This window comes from Psittacula echo (assembly GCF_963264785.1).
Source record: "Psittacula echo genome assembly, chromosome: 4".
Lineage (NCBI taxonomy): Eukaryota > Metazoa > Chordata > Aves > Psittaciformes > Psittacidae > Psittacula > Psittacula echo.
The window spans coordinates 12,324,737-12,346,699 of NC_137738.1; the positions used below are offsets into that span (position 1 = coordinate 12,324,737).

The following is a 21,963-nucleotide window of genomic DNA, read 5'->3' on the forward strand; positions in this document are numbered from 1 at the left end:
GCTCGGTATTTGGCATCTGAACATGGTTTGTACGTAACTTGATGTAAACATTAAAGTAGAATTCTAGTTAAACAGCATTTTACTGTTACAATAACTGCCAGAAAGAAAAACCTTTGTCTTTTCAGCTTTGTGCACATAATCAGCTGTAGATTAAGTGGTGTGTCTTTCATGATAGGTGACTAACCTTTAACTGTTGTTATTCATCTTCTCTGTAAGACAGTTGGCTAAAGGCACACCAGAACATATAGATGATGGTTTTAAGACAGTGGTCCAAATGTCTTTCTGTGAATTAACCAGTTACTTTTGTCTCATTTGCAGAGGGGAACACACTTTCCTGACTAAGCATCTGTAGTGCAGACTTACTAGGGGCCTGTTGACTGCAGGAAAAATACTGAAATAGTGTGCTGTTGGTTAAGCTTTTTTGGTTGGGTGGGTTTTAAACAGTCCTATTTTTAGTTTTAGATAAATGTTGACATCAAACACCAACCTCTTAATAAAATGTCTTGTGTCATCCATTAAGTTATCTCAACAGTAAGCTCATTGGAAGAACAAGTGTTCAGATTCTAAACCAAAATGACTGTACTGTTTCTCATTTTCTATTGAATGTGGTGTGTAAAGGGATAAGAAAAATCCTAAAGTACCTTACCATCTTTGCCTGTTCCTGTATTTCTATCTAGGGACTGGCCAAAGGTCTCAAGATCCAACCTTAAAAAGAAATGGTGTGAAAGTGCCTGGTGATCGAAGAATAGAGAATGGAGTAAGTGCTTGATACAATATATATAGTGAGAATAGAGGCTTCCCTTCTTTTGAGATCCTACCCTGGAAACTAAGAGGCTACTCTGGAGTGATTGCTAGTGACTGCTCCAAAATAAACACAAAGCCTCTAGCAATTATCACCCTTGCTTTCAGTTTTTAAGATGTCTCTGGAGATCCATTGGGTGCCATGTCTGTGTTTGTACAGGTGATCTCAGAGCAGCAAATGCAGCAGACTTCCCCTTTTCTACTCCCATCAAAAGTTTTCTGTCATTTTCCTTCCGTTCCAGATTTCACATTGAGACCAGTTAGTGTTTCAGCATTGAATCCATTCTCTGTCATTTATTCTTGCTCCAGAAGATATAATTATGTATATAAGACTGAATCTACATTCAAGAAACATGAGAACAGATAACTAATGTAATAATAGCGTTACCTTTGAGAGCGGCAGGGCTTTTCCCCACACTGTGTTTAAACTTTCCATTTTCTTCAACTTACATTATCATTTGCGATGATACAGCTACGACCACAGATCCATCCTGCCATGTGCTGAGCATTCTGGGCTCAGTCAGTCAAAGCGAATTCATGCTGAGCTTAATTATACAAAGGGCTCTGAAACAACTCTTTAAAATGCTACAAATATTAAAGTTTCAAGAGATGTCAACCTATGTGTGTTGCTGGATTGGGCTACGCATGTGTCTTGAGTTTACAACTATTTATTCTTTTGCCATGGAAATGTGCCATTTCTTTCTACTTATTGAATTGGATACCTAGTTATTGTTAGAGTTTTTTAAAGACCTATATCGTACTTTTCTGCAGTACCTCTACTGAGTTACACACTAGCCAAATTAAAAGTCTAGGCTTAGTATGCATTGGATTTTCTTTGACAGGTCAGTGCTCCAAGGATGGATATGACACTGGCTGAACTTCAGGAAATGGCATCACGCCAGCAGCAGCAAATTGAGGCTCAACAGCAAATGCTGGCTAACAAGGTAGGTTTGGAATGAGATTGTTTACAGCAAGGAATAAAGATGGTAAAGGTTGCATGAGGTGAAGGGGATTTGAGGGTTTTTCCCTCTTACGCAGAGGGGTGTCTTTCTTTGGCTTCCTATTTTTTTAATTTGAAAGTCAATCTATGCAAATATCCAGTAGTAAAACATTAAAATAATGCCAGTGATGGAAGTGACCATATTGGTTGTTGAAAGGGTAGAGGATGTAGCATTGATGTATTGTCATTATCCTGATGGCTCTGCCAGCTCTATTTGTGCTCCATGTGGTGAGCAGCAATTCACCAGTTTGATCGTTGAACAACGCTTTTGTTTCAGGGTATAATGCCGTCCTGTAATGATATCTTGCTTTCCCCTGATAGAGTTCAGTGTGCCTGCTTTCCTGGGGCAGCTGTCTGGAAAAGATGGCATATACGTGAGAAAAGGAGCTAGGAGAGTGATTTAGAAAATGCTTATTATTCAGGGTGCTCCTTAATAATTTAGGGAGAAAAAATAACTCAGCATCTGCAGAATGCTGGCATAGAGTTCATATTTGACATAAGTGTTGTTTGTACACACTGCTCTTGAAAATATAACAGAAAATGCTGCTTTTGGCAGAGAATCATTAAATGTGAGCCCGTCCTGAAAAGCTCTTGGCTGTCTGGGTGGATGAGTTCCCATGCATTTCAGAATATGCTTTACTTGGGGAAGGAGGCTGCTCTGAGGCTTTTGTTTCACTACTCTTTCTCTGTCAGAAGCCCTGTCTCCCTCTCCTCTCAAGATCAGCTAGGTTCTCCCTTTTCTCCATCCCATATATTTAGCATCTTGTTCGGTTCCCTTGGCTTTCAATAATTGTATCTTGGGGAAGCGCTTTAAAACATGGCTTTCTCATGGTTCTGAAGCACCTGCAGAGTGATACTATGGCCTGTCGAAATGCTTCTCTTTTAAAGTAAGAACAGGTATAAAGAAGGTGCAACTGTAATGTAAGAAATCAGCCAGGTGATTATATTTTTTTTACCAGGAATTTAGCAGCACAGTTAACACCTATTCTGCTCTGATTAATTTGCCAAGGCAGAATATTGTCGTCTTCTCAGTTCCAGCAGACATGAGTTAAATATAAAAGAGAGAAGCCTGAAAGTTTATAACTTTTGTCTGTTTCGTTCACAGGTGATGGAAATAGACTTTGGTCTTATCAATAACACTGTAGTCACTATATATATGAAACCAGAAATGGGAACACTATATATATTTACTGTAAAGGGAGTTGTACAAGACTTTAAAGAATATATATTTTAAATTACAAGTTTAAGTCTGGATAGTTACCCATCAGGCAGGTGTCTGCTGCCTGTGGTTTGAAGAAGAGTGGCCTTGTGGGTGTCCCACTGGGAGAATCTTTCATTTAACCTGTCTCTCTAGAACAAACCTGCTTTCCTAGACACCCTTTCAAAGAGAAGCTTTCCATTGCCTCCTTCCTGCCTTCTGAAATCAGATGCAATATTAAAAATAGATTCTGAGGGGGAAAAAAAATACGCTTTTCTTTTTAGACATGAGCTGTAATATCTATTTTTTGACATTTTCCTGTGTGGGATGGACTCCAAACTAGCGCATACGCTGTGGGTGCTGCCTGGGTTTATATGACTGGTGATTTTTATTTTGATGAAGTATTGAGTTCTAATGTTAGTAAGCAGTTGTAGTCTTGGCTGTTAGTGGGTGCTTGAGAAAGTCTTAGTTCTACCACTGCAACAACCTGTCATCTCCAGAACTGGAAGCCATGTGTAATGGCTGGTGATTTAAAGGAAGTCTCTGTAGGTGTTCTAGTGGTTTCTTTTAGCTCTAAACTATAGACGTCTGTATATAGAAACTAATAGTGTACCACTTTTGTACTCTTAGAGAAGCAAAAGGATCCTTTCCACTGGCATGATGTCTGTTGTATAAATTTTGGTCAGGTCCCTGTGAAGGTTTTCCTGTGTCTTGAGTCCTCCTGTGTTGTGATAGCAGTGATCATTACCAGGAAATGGTCAATTTTCAGTCATTGGTGTGCAGTGATCCCCCCTCAAAGGAGTTTTTAGCAGAACCAGTAAAAGTACAAAGAGAGATGGAAATGATCCATAATTTATGCAATATATTCTGTAGAAAGAATATCTAATATTTTCCAGCATGACTTAAAATTGTGTTTAAAGTGTGGCATGTAATAGAGATCTGTAAAATAGAAGCAGATGGAGAAGGTAAAGAGGAAATAATCACCAGCTGTTGTAAGTCAAGAGCCAAGTAGCTGAAATTAGCAAATGTCATGGAACATAAATACTAAATTTTTTCTTAGGCTTCAAGGGATTTTGAGTAATTTATGGAAGAAAAACTTGCCAAGGGCTGTTAGACATAGATACCACCTCTGTTTCAGTAGGTACTTGTTCTACAGAATGGTTGTACTGGAAGGATTGCACTGGGACAGAGTCAGTCCTTGTTTGCTCTGTTGCCCCAGACTTCCCGTGACACTCAGAGAAGAAAGAATACTGGTCTAAAGCTGATCAGAGCTGCTGTGGTGATCGTTTTTGGGACTGTTTCTGGCAGTACCTTACCATAAATTAACTCAGGAAAAAGAAAGGTAAAAAATTCCTTGTCTTGGCTGCAGGAACAACGTCTGAAATTCCTGAAACAGCAGGATCAGCGACAGCAACAGCAAGCTGCTGAACAGGAAAAACTGAAGCGATTGAAGGAAATTGCTGAGAATCAGGAAGCCAAACTTAAGAAAGTGAGAGCACTGAAAGGCCATGTGGAACAAAAAAGGCTCAGCAATGGGAAATTAGGTGAGTTGCTGCTTGGGGAAAGTAGCCTGTGACTTTTTATGGAGTATGGTTCTTGGAACCCTAAAATTTCTCATGATTTCAGTGATGCAGAGGAGTTATTTGCGGCATTTCAGTAAACGTTAATCTTAACAATTTCAAATCTTGTATTTACTGAGAAAACTCCTGAATGACCTAGAACAAAATATATTTTCTTACTGTATTTTAAAATATCCCATAAGGACACCCTGTGTTTTAAGCCTAGCACATGTACTCTTTAATTACAGTGTAGGTGTTTTCCTTACTTAAATACCTTTGTGAACCACAGTAACATTTTCCGTCCTTGATGTAAATGCCTCACACATTTAGTGTTGTTTTCTTGGCCTCTAAAGCTTGGCCTGATACTCATGTTGCCTCTTATGCAACAGGTAACTTAATGGCCAAAGTTGCTGAGTATTTTCTTTGTAATTATGGAAGTCTGACTAGTGTCTGGCTTGCTACAGTATTAGTTGGGAGCTTGCATGTTGATGCAACATTAAATACTTATTTCAGACTTAATATCAACACACATTCTTTTGCCTCTATACATATTGTACAGAACTTGTCATTTCTAGCTGGACTTAAATGAAAATATATTGATTTATTAAGGTAAAATACAGATATATTGTTTTATTAGGAAGCATTGTGCTTTATGGATAAAGCAAAAGTGTTGATTTTTTTTTTTTTTTTGGTGGGGAGAATGCACTTTTTGTTTGGGTTCTGTTGCACAGAACAAATGTCAGTTTAAAGGAATGGAAGGATGGTAAAGTAAAACAAGATCTGTATCCCTGCACCCTTCCAAGCAGATCTGGTTGTGGTACTTGCTTGAACTCTTACTGATTCTGTAAACTCTTCTCTAATGCAACAGTTTTGGCAGTGGGAGCAGCTAATGACAGCCATTTATGATAGACCCTAAAAAGCTTTTTGAGTTTTTGTGTAATGTATCAGCCCAAGTGTTTTGTCATTTGAATTCCTACAACCTAAATTCAGAGTTTTGAATATCATAAATATGCCTTATTGTTAAGTGTGTGTCTTCCTGCTGAATTCAGTGCTAAGTGATTTTAGGCTTCTACAGATGAAATTCATCTGCTTAATGTAGTTTTGTTTCCATACTTTAGAAAGTAAAAGATACTCTTTTTCCCCTCACCATCAGTGCTCTAAGTAGACCAAATTTACATAACCTTGCTAGTGCATTTGCTTTTACAAACACTTGGAGGATGAGCTGGTTTGACAGGGACTGTGAGTCTGCGGCAGCTGGACGCAGCCTCGGTGCAGCACTGCTCTGGAGGCCAGCAGGGCACTCTGTCCCCTTAACTGCTGCCTTGGAAGCAGCCCACGCTCTCGGCTGTTTCTCAGGGCAGCTATTGTGCTCTCTCATCCTCTCCAGTGGAGGAGATTGAACAGATGAACAGCCTGTTCCAGCAAAAGCAGCGTGAACTGGTGCTGGCGGTGTCAAAGGTAGAGGAACTCACTAGGCAACTAGAGATGCTGAAGAATGGCCGAATTGATGGTTACCACGACAACCAGTCGGCTGTAGCAGAGCTCGACCGCCTGTACAAGGAGCTACAGGTAATGGAAAGCCAGCTTGTGACCTGTAACTTTAAGGGCTAAAAGTTGGTTGGGTTGTTTCTTGCCTTGTCAGAAAGAAATCATGTTGCTTTTGTTCCTGACAGAGCTGCGTGGCTGCCTCTGTGCTGAGGATGGAGGGTTAGTTGTACAGGGTTCAAGGTAAATAGGAAAAGGAGCACACAGTGTATATCCCTCTTCCTTTCTGTTGGAGAATAACCAACATTTTCTCCAGGGAAAATAATCTGAGTTTGCCAGCATGACTTGACTTTTTAGAACGTTTTTCTTTGTAACTGTTTCCTGTCCCCCATCCTCAAAGTTTATTTGTTTTTATTTTTGTTGTTTTCCTCTCCTCCCTCCTCCCCTTTCCCCCCCTGCTCTGTGAATTTATTCAGTTGAGGAACAAACTGAACCAGGAGCAGAATGCCAAGCTGCAGCAACAGAGGGAGTGTTTGAACAAGCGCAACTTGGAGGTGGCAGTCATGGATAAGCGTGTTAATGAGCTGCGAGAGCGCCTGTGGAAGAAGAAGGCAGCTCTGCAACAGAAGGAGAATGTACCAGTAAGTGTGGGATATTTAATAACAAAAGAAATAACTTCATCTATGTCCCTACAGTCTGAAGTAAAAACTTGCTTGTGGGGAAGGCTGTGCAGATGCTAGACTGGTTGCTTTTATCCATAAGTGGTGGAAGTCTTGTATTATTAAAGTGCTTTTCATGGTACGTTGGTGTTAACCTACTTATTCTTTATGGACAAGAACTCTTACGCTGTTGTGGATTTTCTTTTAGATACTTTTTTTTTTCTATTACTACTTCAGGTTCATATGTCTTAAGCCCTTTTTATTATTTGGTATAATGTTTTATCCTTTTGGACTTCTATTTCAAACTGTGATGGATGGATACTGTGGCATAACATTCTTTAAATTGTTTTCTTTGTCCCACTCCCTCCACCAAGGTTTCTTCAGATGGGAATTTACCACAACCAGCAGCTTCTGCTCCAAGTCGAGTGGCAGCAGTAGGTCCTTATATCCAGTCCTCTACTATGCCACGTATTGCTTCCAGACCTGAACTTCTGGTGAAACCAGCGTTTTCGGATGGGACACAAGCTTTGCAGGTGCCTGATGGTCCACTAAAAACGCAGACTCTGCCCAACATGAGAGCTGGGAGCGGTTCACAAGCTAAAGCTCCTGCAGGTAATAGCTTACAATTAATAGTTCTTCCCAGAAATGTTTTGTTTTCTTATCTAAGAGCTCTGTCTCTTTGCTTTATAATGAAGTGTTATTTGCAACGTCAGTCTTACTACTTGCAATTTTCCTGCACCAGTGAATGTATTTTGTAAGCACTGAGGTTATACAATATGTTACTTTCAGTGAGCGGTTTGAGTTGTTATACAGCATAGAATGTAGAAGGGTTTTCCTGTAACCTATAGTTATCCATTTATTTATTTTAAAAGACTCCTAAAAGCTATACAAGAGTGTTTGAGTTTTTAGAGGCACTTTTAGGATATACGTGGTAACAACCATGATGCCTGTACTTAAAACTGGCAAAGGCAAGTTTTCTGATCGTGCATTTTGGACATGACACATACCAAGGAGTAATAATTACAAGAAGTATTATGAAGGAGACAATTGATTGCAGCACAGAAACAGCAGTAAACCTGCTGACATCCTGTTACTTTTAGCTTACTGTAAATGTCCAAGGAGAGCTTCTTACTAACTGGAAAGAGGGCAGTTTAAAGCAGTTTGTCTGAATGCTGTAAGTGCAGCTGTGTGCTAGAACAAATAGTTTTGCTGCTGCTTTGATAGTTGTTTCTGAGCTTGGTTTTGCATTCCCTTTTTAAAACAAGCAAATGAGAGAATCTAAAGTGGTAGGATTTATAGCAGTTAACCTACAAATGATACTTGTACAGTGTCTAGACCTGAGTCTTAAAAAAATCCCCTACCTGTAAATAAGTCAAGAAAACCACTGTTTTAGCTTAATCTGTTCTGCTTGTTCTCTCCCAGGTTCTGTGGTCCCCAGTGCAAAATCTGCCCCATCTGCCACTGACTGGAGTAGTTCAAATGCAGACAATCATATCAGTCAAGGATCAGCCTTGACTTCAGGAAAAGCAGTTGTGACTAATGAAGGACAAGGTATGTTCTTACATGCTTGGCATAATGTTAATATGTGGAGGATCTAGTTAATGATACCTGTCTCTTCTAAATGCTTCAGTAAATATATAGAATTTATATGAGAACAAACGAAAGATAAATCAAGGAATATAAGCTTTAGTGTGGTGTTGTGGGGATTTAAAAAAACACCAACCAAACAAAAACCACCCAAGCAAAAACCCAACCTCCCATAACCAATTAAAAAAACCCACAAAGAAAAGACACCCAATAAACCCCACCTCATTTCGGGTAGTGAAGTAGATCCTAATGCATTCATGTTCTGTTGCAAGGCACAGCATTTGACAGGCTTTTGGGTCCCTTCGCGCAGGGGTAGGATGCATACACTGTCTTGAATATTGCACGGAACAGGACACTTCTTCTTGCAGTTGTTGTCCCTTTTGAAAGTCTTCCTCTCTGTCTAACAGCAGCTGAAGGAGAAACTTTTTTACGAGACAAAGAGAAGAAAGTACGTCCATTCTCCATGTTTGACTCTGTGGACCAGTCTGCTGGGCTGGGCACACTGAGAAAGAACCAGAGCAGCGAAGATCTCCTGCGAGAAGCACAGGTATGCAGGAAACTCTTGAACTACTTCATTCCATCTGACGGGGATTACTACACCACTTTTCCAGTGTTGGTGTTGGAAAGCTCTTTGAAGAGGACCTAGGTCGTCTTTCAAGGGACGACTCCTAAGGAAAATAGATGTATTTTAGACCTTTAATGGCAGGTGGTAACTCAAAATCATTCCCTACAGTCACTGTGATGTGAATGGGTTTTTTTCCCAAAGACTATCTGTACAAAGGCGTTTGTATTCTAAATTTTCTTTAGAATCATTTACACACTTGTTTCACTATTTAATGCAGCAGCGCCCTTCAGATGTTTGATTGCAAGACTTCCCACCTAAATCTAGGCACGAGCACAATTTGGTCAGGTAGGGGTGAAGTAGCATAGGATACCTGGGGATGGATGGCAAGTGCTTTGTTGGAAAACAAGCTTCTTGCCTGCAGGTGATACTAAGTGCCTCTGCTATCTCTAGAAAAATTACTGTGCCCTGTCCTCATTTGATGTTATAAATATAGTTGCTACAGAAGGAATGGGTTCAAGGTATAGAAAACTGTGATGATAAAATGTTTCATCATTTTGTAAATACTGCGCAGCAACAGTAGAAGTGTTTGGTACTGTGTCATCTTTTAAGGCTCTTTAGATCTTCAGGACAGAACTTCTAAAACATATTTTGCTGTTTAATCTTAATTAATACTTTTTGTCTTGCAGACAGCCAATAAAAATGTAACAAAGGTACCACCACCTGTCCCCACTAAACCAAAACAGATAAACTTGCCTTACTTTGGTCAAACCAGTCACCTGCAACCTTCTGATACTAAGCTGGATGGAAACCTGCAGAAGCTGCCTTTGGCTGTTGTAACTATCGGGAACAAACCAAAAACAGTGGCACAGCAGCCTTCCCATCCTTCTCAGCAGATACAGCAAAGAATTTCTGTACCACCTGCAGGTTCTTCCTCTAGCCAGGACCAAATTCTTCCCTCCTCCAAACAGGAGAGTCCCCCAGCAGCAGCTGTGAGACCTTTTACCCCTCAGCCATCCAAAGAGAGCTCACTCCCACCATTTCGAAAGCCTCAAACTGTGGCTGCAAGCTCAATTTATAGCATGTATACACAACAGCAGACTCCTGGCAAGAACTTCCAGCAAGCAGTGCAGAGTGCTTTGACGAGGGCACAAACCAGAGGACCACACTTCCCAAGTGGTAAGCATGTGGCTTTCTACCTCTTTTCTCAGATAGGTATACTTTCCACGTGGTCTGTAGGTATAAAGCTGTTCTTCAGTGGAATTAGGCAGGTTAGTGAAGCTGTAAGACTGTTAGGTAGATCTTATGTGCTGTATATTGGTGTTAACAGAAAGTGCAGAATATCTGTCTGGCATTTACAAGATAATTTAATGGTAATCCTGGTTATCAGATCAATTCGGTGTAGCCGATTGTGTTATTCTGCTTCTTTGCCCTACCTAGGTGAATGAGGTTGTGTGTTGGTTTTAGGTTGGTTGATCAAATATTCACACTTGTTCTTTCTCCCCATCTCTCCCTGAACTGCTTTGCAGTGTATGGCAAGCCTGTGATGGCAGGAGCTGGTGTACAGAATCAGCTGCCACAGACAGAGAACATCTACTCAAACCTCCAAGGCAAGCCAGGCAGTCCAGAGCCTGAGATGGAAACAGCTGCTTCTGCTCATGAAAACCATGAAACTGAGCGAATACCCCGTCCCCTCAGCCCGACCAAATTGCTGCCTTTCTTATCCAATCCATACCGCAACCAGAGTGATGCTGACCTGGAAGCACTACGGAAGAAGCTGTCCAATGCACCCAGACCACTGAAGAAACGTAGCTCCATTACTGAGCCAGAAGGACCTAATGGCCCCAATATTCAGAAGCTCTTGTATCAGAGGACCACTCTGGCTGCAATGGAGACTATCTCAGCGCCATCACATCCCTCCAAACAGACGGCATCAGCTGCCAGTCCTGAAAGCCCATCAGAAATCCCAAATCCTTATCTAAGTGCAGAATCAGAAAAAGAAACAGCTGCTTCTATGCCAGAGCCAACCATTGCTGAGGAAACAGAAAACACACCAGCAGATCAGAGTGAAGCTGCTGTTCCCTCCATAGCTCTGGACACTCTGCCTGAGGGAGTATCAGATGGTGATGAACTCATGCAGCCGAAGACAGAAGAACCAAGCCTAGAAGCTTCACTGCCACTGGAGGTGTACATGGAAGAGTATCCTCCATACCCACCACCACCCTATCCATCTGGGGAACCGGAGAGTTTGGGAGATGACTCATTCAGTATGAGGCCTCCTGAAGTTACTGGACAGTTTTCCTTGCCTCCTGTAAGTACTAACTAGCCTACAACTTGGATGCTATGTCAGTAAGTCATCTCGATGTCATAAATCCTGCCCATTGTATTGCAGAGCTTTGACAAACAGTCCAGAAGTCTCTCTGTGGGTGTCTGTTCTTTTTGTCTGGTGCAGAGTGAATGACAGTAATGACAAGTCTCTTGTTGTCTCTAGAATTAATAATATGATGAAAAGTTTTAAATGGAACTTTATGCACAAATAGTAAAACTCTTCTGGGCTTTAAAGAACATTCCTTAGAGAAGTCTCCCTACTACATCCAGACTGTACTTTCTTCTTAGGAGAAATTAAAGTATGGTGGGTTTTTTTTTGAGGCACAGGTACAGATTTCACAAGCATTTCCCACTACGAGATAGAAACTAATTATCTTAATCCTGGATTGCATTTGTTTATGTGAAAGTGCCTTACTTGAAAAGGGGAAATGGACTAATTTGTGCTCTAAAAACTGATTTATAGACAACATCTGACTTGTACTTCTACTGAAGTGCATTCTGAATTTTGCTTTGGAACCTGATTTAACATCAGTCCATTCTCAAGTTGCATCAAAATAAAGTCTCTTTGGGCTAAGGGTAGGCAGAGTTTTACCATCTTGCTTCTTTTGCAAGTTTGTATCTGTGGTTGGTATGGTGTTATATCTTACTGTCATAGAACAGAAATGCTCACTGCTTTCAGTTCCTCAAAGAATTCCTTTGAAAACCCATCATGAATAGAATTTTAATGACTTGATACATGAAAGTGTTTTTTCCTCTGTCACTTACGGGGAGAGGAGTTAAAAAGCTTTAAATGTGTGTTAAATAGTTATTGCATGTTAGTTTTCATGCTTTAGAGTCTTTGACCTTGCTCTCTTTTACAAGGAAACTCGAGTAGTAGGATTTCTTAAATTCTAAGAACTCTCTTCTGGTTGGTTTTGTAACAATTCTCAATTCTGCGATGATGGAGAAGAAACCAGCCCAACTGCTTGATTTCATATTTAAATACTTGGGTTGTGCTGAGAGGCTTTTTCTTTAAAAAGCCCATACTTTTAATATTATGTATAAATCAACAGGCAAAAAAGTATTTTCTGGGAATTTCTTCTTATGTATCTTATCTTTACATGTTTGCTCTTGCAAAACATGAGTCATTTCTATTCATTTGCTCCTGGACATCTGTAAGAAATTTACATACCCTTATGAATAGTGTTTATTGCTGCTGCACAGCCAGCTGGGGAGAGCGCTGAGCTAATGCATGCATATTCTCTGAAGGAAAGAGTACAAACTCAGCTATAGAAATACTTGCTTTCCAGTATTGTTGGGAGCATCTGAAGTGTTTCTACGTTTGGCTGTATATCCTTTCCAAAACCATTTTCTGTAACTGTTTGTTTCTGCTAACCTCTGCTAAATTTAGGAAAATGCTAGGAACTGAACATGGGTGCTTAAAAGGTGTAGTGTACTTCATGGAGTGTACTACTTGGTTTGTGTAACACCTTTAAGAGAGCTAATGCTAAAATGGTTTTAATGAAAAAGGCATTTTTTTCCTGATCTTCAGGGATTTGAGAGTTTTATTATTTTGTTGATGTGTTTGATCAAGGTGGCTTCTGTATTTGAGTTGAATAGTGACCTTGTCCAGAGATAGGGAGAGATTTTTCACAGCATGCCTAACCTACAGTATTTATGTGTCAGGGGGTTGGTTGAAAACAGTCTAAATTTCATATTAAACACTGCCTTAATTGGCCATTTCTGCTGTCATTCCCAAATCAGAAATTCTGTATTCTTCTTCTTCTCAGGGAGAAAAATGCCTGTAACTCATGTTACCTTTTCACAGGGGAAGAGGACGAACTTGCGTAAAACCGGCTCTGAGAGAATTGGGCATGGAATGAGAGTGAAATTCAATCCCCTCGCATTGCTTCTGGATTCGTCTTTGGAGGGAGAGTTTGACCTCGTGCAGAGAATAATTTATGAGGTACAAATATGAACTTGTAACTTGTGAAGCAGTCCTGCTTCAAACAGGGCAATTGCAGCTTTTCTGCAGTGGGGAAGCTAAAATAATAGTGGACAACCTAGATCCGCCCTTGAGGAGATAAGCCCTAACAGGACATGGCCACTTGGAAGCTGATTTTAAAAGTGTGTCAAATCAACGCTCGGTATTTAGCATTGATGCTATAAATGTGCAGAACAACTCTTTCCTTATGTTTTATGTAGTGTTTTATCCCCTATCTATGTTATCAAATAATTTGATAACCAAAATCAACATGAATTTTGCTTATCATTAAATAGACAAATATCAGAAACTTGTTACAAATACTAAGTTATCAAGACACTATTTCTCTGAACTACTTCAGGTTCTCACTGGTAAAAGGAGACTGCAAGCTTATATGTGAGTCTTCTTGTGAGATTAGTTACTGCTGTAGTTTTCTGCCTGTTTCTCGTGTCCTTCATAAAAATAAGGCTCAAAATCAAATTGCAGATTAAGACAACTCATTCTTCTGTGTGAGGAGATGTTTATTGTAAAAAATTTCACCAGAATGTGAATGGTTCCTTTTCTGACTCAATAGGTTGAAGATCCCAGCATGCCCAATGATGAAGGGATTACTGCACTGCACAACGCTGTGTGTGCTGGGCACACAGAAATTGTGAAGTTCCTGGTACAGTTTGGTGTGAATGTGAATGCTGCAGATAGTGATGGATGGTAAGGCTTTCTGTGAAAGAGCTATGGCTTGGGGACTGCTACAGGTCCTCACTTTGCTTCTATAGAGCTGGCAATGACTTTTCCACAGTAGAGTAGCAGCAGTTCTCTGTGGGACATCATGTGTGAGTGCACAGAGGAGAAAATAGCCAAATTATACTAATATTCCCTATATGAAAAAATTCTCTCTGAGGCCCAGGAGGGTGGATACAGTTGTCAGGAAATTGCTTTGTTTCCTCAAAATACTGAAGACAGCTTATGCATAATGAACCATTTGCTGAAATTTCCAATCTCTCTCTGAGAGCCTATAGCTTTACATATGCTATGGGCAGTATCTAGCCCTGCAAATTCTCCTCAGTTCTTTGTTCAATACTCTGATAACTTCAAAACAAAGCAGGAGACCAAAACCTGCAAACCAGGCTTGCAGCTGATAATGGGTTACATATCCTTAGAGGTAGCTAGGGAGCTTATTTACAAGGGGCTGCGGCAGGGAGCAGTGATTTTACTATTATTTATGCCTACAACAAAAGTGTCTAAGGCCAAAGACTGAATAAAGATGCATGTGTCTGTTACCTTCAGTAGTTATCTCAATTACCTGCACTTGTCATCGAGTTAAGTCTTGAGGTAATTGTAAGCAACATGATGTCAGGAAGATCTTGAATGTTGATTTATTTTTTTCATTATTATTTTTAGTGCCTTCATGTTCTTAAAGTGTTAATGGATTATAGAAAGGTAGCATAACTAGAGATCCATATGGAAATCTAGCTTTAGGGCTCAAGCAGCTCTTGGTAACTCCTGTTATCTTTGAAAAGCAATTGGTCTTGACATCCTGGGTTAAGTGCTTCTGGTGGGAAGTCTTCAGTGATGTAGTACTGATTGCTGGAGGTCATGCATGAAAGTGCTTTGCTCCCAGGAGTCTATACTGCTCGTAGCAGTGCTTACAAGTAAAGTGTCCTCTTTTTCTTCTTGGCTTGCAGGACCCCATTACACTGTGCAGCATCTTGCAATAATGTGCAGGTGTGCAAGTTCCTGGTGGAGTCGGGGGCAGCTGTATTTGCGATGACCTACAGTGACATGCAGACAGCTGCAGACAAGTGTGAGGAAATGGAGGAAGGCTACACACAGTGCTCCCAGTTCTTGTATGGTAAGTGATGACGGCAGAGTTCTGGAGCATGCTAGGGACTCACCTGGCATTTTTAACTGTTTTTGGGTGAGGAATGTAAGTTGCACATTCAGGTTGTGTGCCCATGCCTCAGGTTCCTCTGAGGAGAGGTTTTTAGCCAGCTTCTTGTCACAGAATGAGGTCCATCGAGACTAACTTTGTAATATTCAATCTATAGAGAAAATCCGAGTTTTCCCTGCATTAAAAACCTGAAGTGTGTGCATTGACAGATACATTTGCATGAGGTGGTGATTAGGTGAATGTTGCCACGTAAGTACTTCTACATAAAACCAAAAGTGGTATGGATATCTCAGTAGGCAGTTCATGTCTGTTAGCTAGTGCCTTTAAATGAGGAATGTTTCCTACCGTGCACTTCAGAGCCAAGAAAGGTATTGCCAAGTTTCTACCTTTATGGAGCTTAGTAAGCATTGAATTTGACTTTACTTTCTGGCCTTTTTCTTCTCTTGCATTTAAAAAGGAATACCGTATTACTTTTATTCAAATAGTAAGACTACAGAGAAACCATCTTTTATTGGAGAGAATTAATTCCCCCTAGGGTGTGATGAGTATTAGTCACTGAGGTTTTAAATTACCTTTCTGTGTGTTTTGTATGTAGCTTTTGTCCCTTAGGCACCTACCAGCTGGACTGTCAAGTAATACCAATGCAATACAGTGTAAAAAGCTGTAATACAGCCTTTCTGGTTTTGTGGAACATGGGACATCTGAGTTTCTGTAAGCTGCTCAGCCAGCATATTTCAAAACAGTCTGTCCAGCTGTCCTCACTAAGCTTGAAAACTGTATCTCTTGGTGCCAAATACATAGTTTTCTTTATGAGGGGAAGAAGCCCATTTAACTAGCATCAAAATCTGGGCTAAGTAAAATTCCATTTAATTTTGTATCTGGGCTCCAATGGTGGTCATCAACAGCAAATGCCCGAGGAATATTGTAGGACTAGATTAAAAATAATAATACTTGTCCAATATATCGTACTGATTTTAACTTTGATATGAGTTAAGACATGGTATCTTTGTGTTTAATAGATCTTGAAAGATTTCTTTCAGGAATTTGCCTAATTCTTAAATTCAGGTAAACAGCCCACAGTCCCCTGTGGGAAGGAGTTCCATGGCTTTGTTATATACAGCATAAAGAAGCACATTCTTTTTGTGGGTTTTCTTTGGACCCACCATCTGGTGATCTCACTGGATACTCTGGTTTTTGTTGGACTTGGGATTTTTGGTTTTTATGCTATAAGATACTTTTCAGTGGGTTCTGAAAGCACTGTAAGGCTTTGGTTTATAGCCAGCTTTTCCAAATTGAAATCACTGAAACTAAGGTATCTCTTGATACAGTATGAAATTCAGCTATCAAATTTCTATATTGCTCCATTAGGAATTAATCCCATTGCTAAGACCGTTTCTGATTGCCTAGTTAGAGTAACAAATTCATTCACTTGTTAAATCTTGTTTCTTGCTGCACATGTGGGTGCAGAGCATTGCTTTTGCCAAACCTTTAATTATACCAAATGCAAAGCAAGGAAAGAGTTTCTCTGAGTAGAACTAAGCATGCAGTGGAAGTAATTACTTCTACATGATGAGCTGGTATGCACAAATAAAGAACTTGATTTGAGCAGACGCTTCTTTTAGCAAATGTAGGTAAGAATCCTATACAATAGGTTGTTCTAGGTAAGAGATGAAAAGGGAAATGCAGAGTTTCACAATACTACATGCAATGTACTCTTTCTTTGGTTTTTATACTGCCAGGAGCAGTAGGATTCAGTATTTCGAAGTGGAATAATTACCTAAGAGAAGATTTGTATAATAGTTAAGATACCTTTTCTGGTTTCCTGCTTAGAAGCTGAGGAATGTATACAGAAAGAATAGTATTTTATCTTTGGCTACAGCTGTAAAATGAGCAAGTTCTAAATAACATCTGCAGGAGGGTGTATGTATGTTCTCCAAAACACCTTGGCTGAGAAGCAATTCAACAGAACTGGGTTTCTGAAGTCAGTGGTTAAAAAGAATTGAAATAGTGGCAGAAATTAAGAACTGCTGAGATAAGTGTTTGAGTTAACCAAAAGCAGCTGGTGGGGAGCAGACAAACCTTTCAGGTACAGGTCTGAGATGCAGCTTGTTTGAAAGTTCTGAAATGAAGTGACACAGGTGCCAAATGACACCTCAAGCATCAAAATGAGAATGGTGGTCAACATAAGGAGGTATTACTATCCCTTTTGACAGAAAGAGATTACTAATGAACTGAGTGTACAAAGAAGTGTTTCTTGCTCATCACTTTGGTGTAGGAAGTGTGAACACTAGCACAAAATTACAACCTTTTATCAACTGATGTTCCTCTCCCCATTTACCTTGTATTTTTGAACATGTCTAAGGAAGGAATCTGTCTGCTGTGTGCAGAGGCCATCTTCACACTGCCACCTGTTCTGGGACCAGCTTCCAGCAGGCTGATGATAGAAAGGTGCTAAGTGCGATAGGAACCGAGGCTGGTTGTGTGGTTACTTCAGTAAGAGTACAGCAGTCTTTCCAACTATTGGCTTTTTTCCCCTTTTTTTGTTTTCTTCACTTACTTGTAGCTGCTCTGTATTTTTAATGTTGCAGGGGTCCAGGAGAAAATGGGGATAATGAACAAAGGAGTGATTTATGGACTCTGGGATTATGAGGCTCAGAATGACGATGAGCTCTCGATGAAAGAAGGAGACTGCATGACAATCCTGCGCCGGGAAGATGAAGATGAAATTGAGTGGTGGTGGGCACGGCTGAATGACAAGGAAGGATATGTTCCCCGCAACCTACTAGGGGTGAGTCCTTGCTATTTCCAGTTAAAAACCCCAGCCCACTATGTGGAATTTACACAGCACTATTCTCATGCATTTAGGTTAGGTGCAATTTCAAAGTCAAGAGGAAGGAGTTGATGTTCTTCATTTGTTCATTTGGGGAGTTGAATACCTTGGCAGAGTGGGTTAACACCCTCTGTTAGGTACCTAACACCCATTATGCACCCATTATGTTAATGGGTGCATAACAGAAAAACATGTATCACCACCCTGTTATCGATAGCAGGTTCTAATACCAACCTTGTCTCACCATCTTAGAGGAAAAAAAACCAAGCTTTTATCTGAATATGACTTGTGCATAAAGTTTTGTTGAGCATGTGAATAGAGCTGGGTTTCCCCTCTTTCACAAAGTGATACACTGGCACAAAGGGCCTTAAGAACTTGAAACTTTCATGAAGTCATGAGTCCCTCCCTGTCTGGGTGTATACAGGGCACCTTGTGGCCTGAGATGATTTCACAAAGAGCTTTAAGACAAACATTGTAAAATTCTATGGTTATCTTTTCTCTAGTGTTGAAGAAACTTAATTTCCAAATAAGGGCAGATCTTTGTTTTCTCCTATGCTTTTTAAGTAATATTTAACCGTATATCAAAGGCCTTAAATGAACAGCCTCTCCCTTCCTCATCACCTTCTGTGCTACCTGTTCTATTAAACGTAATTGTGTACAAATAATAGATACTTCCAATTATGTCCCCATATTTCTCCTTCTGGCTGAGTTGCTAGAAAACTGTAACAGATGGACACATGTACAAAAATTCCCATTAAGCTTTTCTCTACATATCCAGTTGCCTTGCTGCTGGAGATGAGGTTCTGCCAATGCTAAAGATTAACCACTGTGAATTTTACCTGATTGATGTATGGTGCTTAAAAAAGGCTGAGCCACCTTCCTCATGCAGATAATCCTTACTCTTAAACTGGTTAAGTTTTGCAGAGCAACTCTATCTACTGCAAAATCAGTCTTCATTTCTGCATCACTTTACTCAGGCCTACCCACAATATACTGTAAAATTCTCCCTAACATGGTAATTCTGCTCAGTTTTTTGCTCTCCAGACATAAACTTTTCTAGATCAAGAGCAGCAATGAGCCCTGCACAATAAGGTCAGAAAGGTTAGAGATAGCAGATTCTTTTGTTTGTTTGCTTTTTATTTCCACTCCCCAAGATTTGTGTGTTACTTCTTCACAAGCTCACTCAGCCTGAGCACAGGTAGGAGCATCTGTGCTTCTGTAATAAAAGCTTGAAGTGGGGAACACAACTCATTCATCTAAGTACAACCCAGTGTGAACAGAACCTTTGGGGAAAACTACCCAACCCCACTATTAACTGTTACACTCTTCTCTACTGAGCCATTCTGGTGCTGCTGCTGAAGTATTCGGTAGTTATTCTCAAAAGCAATTACTGGACTCCTAATATAGCAGCTGAAATCTAGGCTAAGATGTTCAGCACAGAGGAAAATGTTTGCTAGTTTAATATATTCTTATATTAAGCTGTGTTTTTATCATAACTGCCTTATCCTTTTGCCACTTAGGTGCACTGAATGAAGACAAGGATTAGATTGTCTGCATCAGTACTCTACCCTTCTTAGTGACTCATTAGCTCCCTAAGCTGTATGAGAGTTCTAGAACTGAATGCAAATAAGATAATGCTGTCAATATGCTGACTTAATACCAAACAGTCAGGTGTTATGCTGTTGTAACTGACTGACTGACTTCATCTTTGCTAGTGGTGAAATCATAGCAGGCTGAGACAAAGCTTGGGGATGAAGCTGGTTCTTTTCCTAATTGTTAGCTGACTATTCAGAAGAAAGCATCCTTAAGGAGCATTGCTGTTTAGAGCATGGAGGATTCATCTTTCCTCCCTTTTGGTTTTAGATGCCAGGTTTTCAGACCAGTAGTTGATCCCAAAGCCCTTTGCAACTGGGAGCCAAAAGCTTCCCGAGCATCTTGGTACTGCTGTCTTGAACTGTGTCCCATCAGTTTGTCACCCTGTGGCCAAGGCAGTTTCTGTACTGCTGTGTGCACAGCCAGAATAAGTAAATAGCACATAGCTCAAGGGCTGCAGGGTGGCATCTCCTGATTGATTGGTGAGTGGCTAAATGAATTTAACTGGCCACCCAGTATGCACCAAGTAAAGCACAGCTCCTACAGTTCCATGGTTGTTATGCAGGCAGGTGTTTCCGGCTTGCCCAAGGCTATAGATACATAAAGGCTGATGGACATTGAGATAGAGAAAGCAAAACAGGCTTTAATACCTGTCTCTTTCCATTTATATAACACGCAAAAATCTTGCGGTTCACTGAACACAAGTGTCTCTTGACTTACAAAGCCACATGCATTTCCTAGCCCCCACCCATGTGGGTAGAGCTGAAAGTACTGAATTACGTGGTGTTCAGTACCTTCTTTTTGTGCTGACAAGATTTAGTATTTTTTTTTTTAAGCTTTCCTAAGAATGCTAGATTTGTATTTGTTACTGCTCTGGGTGTGTCTTACAACCATGCTTTTTCTACTAGAGAGTACATTAGAATTGTAGCATCAGCCAGGTTTTTCTTTTACTTATTTTTTAATAATAAATGGACTTTTTAAAGCACTAAAATTATAAATCTCATTTCTGTTTTACCCTCAGCTGTATCCACGGATTAAACCTAGACAAAGAAGCTTGGCATGAACTAGTACAGAAGCCAGATTCTTGAAGTACTAATCATGGATGACTTACGAAAAAAAGTCATTTTGTGTTGGTTCCAATATCATGAGACTTATTTCAATGACAATGTAATTTGAAAGCTATGAAGAATGTGCTTTGAAAACAAATGAAGGATTGATGCATTAGCAAATGGATGAGGGCATTCTCCAAGATGAAATAATGCATACAAGCAAATGACATTCTGCTGCCTTTGGTCTAAGCAAGCCATTATGTTCAAGTACCCACTCTGATTTCCTCAAACATGGCAGGAAAGAATTTCACGTTTTTCTTCATTAACTACAAGGACCTTTTCAATTTACCATTGAAGGAATCATCATGAAATGGACAACTTGGCTTTGTCCAAATTTATCCTGCAGCTTTTTCCAGATGGGAGAAATTAAAGCAAGTATGTGCACAGCACCCAAATGGTTATTGCTGGAAGCAGAACCTTAAAGCAGCTAAACCGAAGTGCGTCTGAACAGTGAGAGCCACATGACCAATCCATTAAGCAATAACTTCTAAAAATACTGTAGCATCTTAGGAATTCCATGTATTCAAAATATTATGTGCTGTAACAGACAACGTAGTTTTAGATTCCTCTTTTTACAGAGAGCCTCATGTATTTATTGTATTTTGTACTTTGAAAACTAAGTGTAGAAACTTTCTGTAGTCCTTGATAACTTGTTTTTACTTGACTGTGATACTATTAAACTTTTGTCTCCTTAAGCCTTAGCTCCAGGTACTTCAGTGTCAAGTTTTTATTAGACTATCTGAAACTGTTAGCAGTAAATGCGATGCTGTTCTACATCATGCTAACATTCACCTACTTTCTATATTAAAGTGAACTTCTCCTCCCCCATTTGTTCAAGACAGTCTTTCTGCATTTAAAATTAAGCTGAATCTGATAGTTGCAGATAATCTTTGTTAATCTTAGAGGGGCAGACTTAAGAAAAAAACCTTGGTACAAGTATTTTCCAAATAAAGCCTTTTCCCTGGAACTATCCTTTATAGATAATCATTTGATAATAAACACTATTTAACAGAGGATCAGATATTTCTTTAAGGATATTTATGAAGTATCTCATTGCTTCTCCCTTTAGGCTCAAGTTTTCCTACTAGGTAAATCCTTATTGCTTTCTGAAAAGGTAGTTGTAAATACAAGAAACTGTTTGTAGGAAAGAGGAAGCAATTCCTCACAGTCTCATGATTTTAATAGGTCAGGTATGGGGTACATAGAATCAATTACCTTTCTTGGAAACCTTTAGTTTTTCAAGCATTAATATTTTAAAGTATCAGGCTATCTAACGTTCCATTAACTGACACATGTCCAGAGTGCCTGTCAGTGCCTCATCAGCTTCAGAATGCTGTTTTATCCCTTTAAAAGGCTCTGCATCTGATCTATAAGAAGTGTGTTTATTTTCAGAAGAAATAG

At 39.9% G+C, this 21,963-nt stretch overlaps 1 protein-coding gene across 2 annotated transcripts; it reads left to right on the forward strand.

Moving 5' to 3' along the window:
- Positions 1-1,643: 1,643 nt before the first annotated feature.
- On the forward strand, positions 1,644-20,516 carry TP53BP2 (tumor protein p53 binding protein 2; the record flags this gene model as incomplete). Of its 2 annotated transcripts, none has more annotated exons than XM_080616547.1 (14): positions 1,644-1,745; positions 4,369-4,543; positions 5,946-6,127; positions 6,520-6,684; positions 7,077-7,314; positions 8,125-8,253; positions 8,697-8,836; positions 9,541-10,030; positions 10,381-11,162; positions 12,987-13,124; positions 13,717-13,850; positions 14,825-14,991; positions 17,619-17,818; positions 20,475-20,516. In XM_080616547.1, exons 1-14 carry the CDS (start codon positions 1,659-1,661, stop codon positions 20,514-20,516), a joined length of 3,069 nt encoding a protein of 1,022 aa, XP_080472673.1. In that variant the 5' UTR covers positions 1,644-1,658. The 2 variants fall into 2 exon arrangements, with proteins under 2 accessions (XP_080472673.1, XP_080472674.1); XM_080616548.1 differs by having other exon boundaries at positions 8,700-8,836.
- Between the last annotated feature and the right edge of the window lie 1,447 nt (positions 20,517-21,963).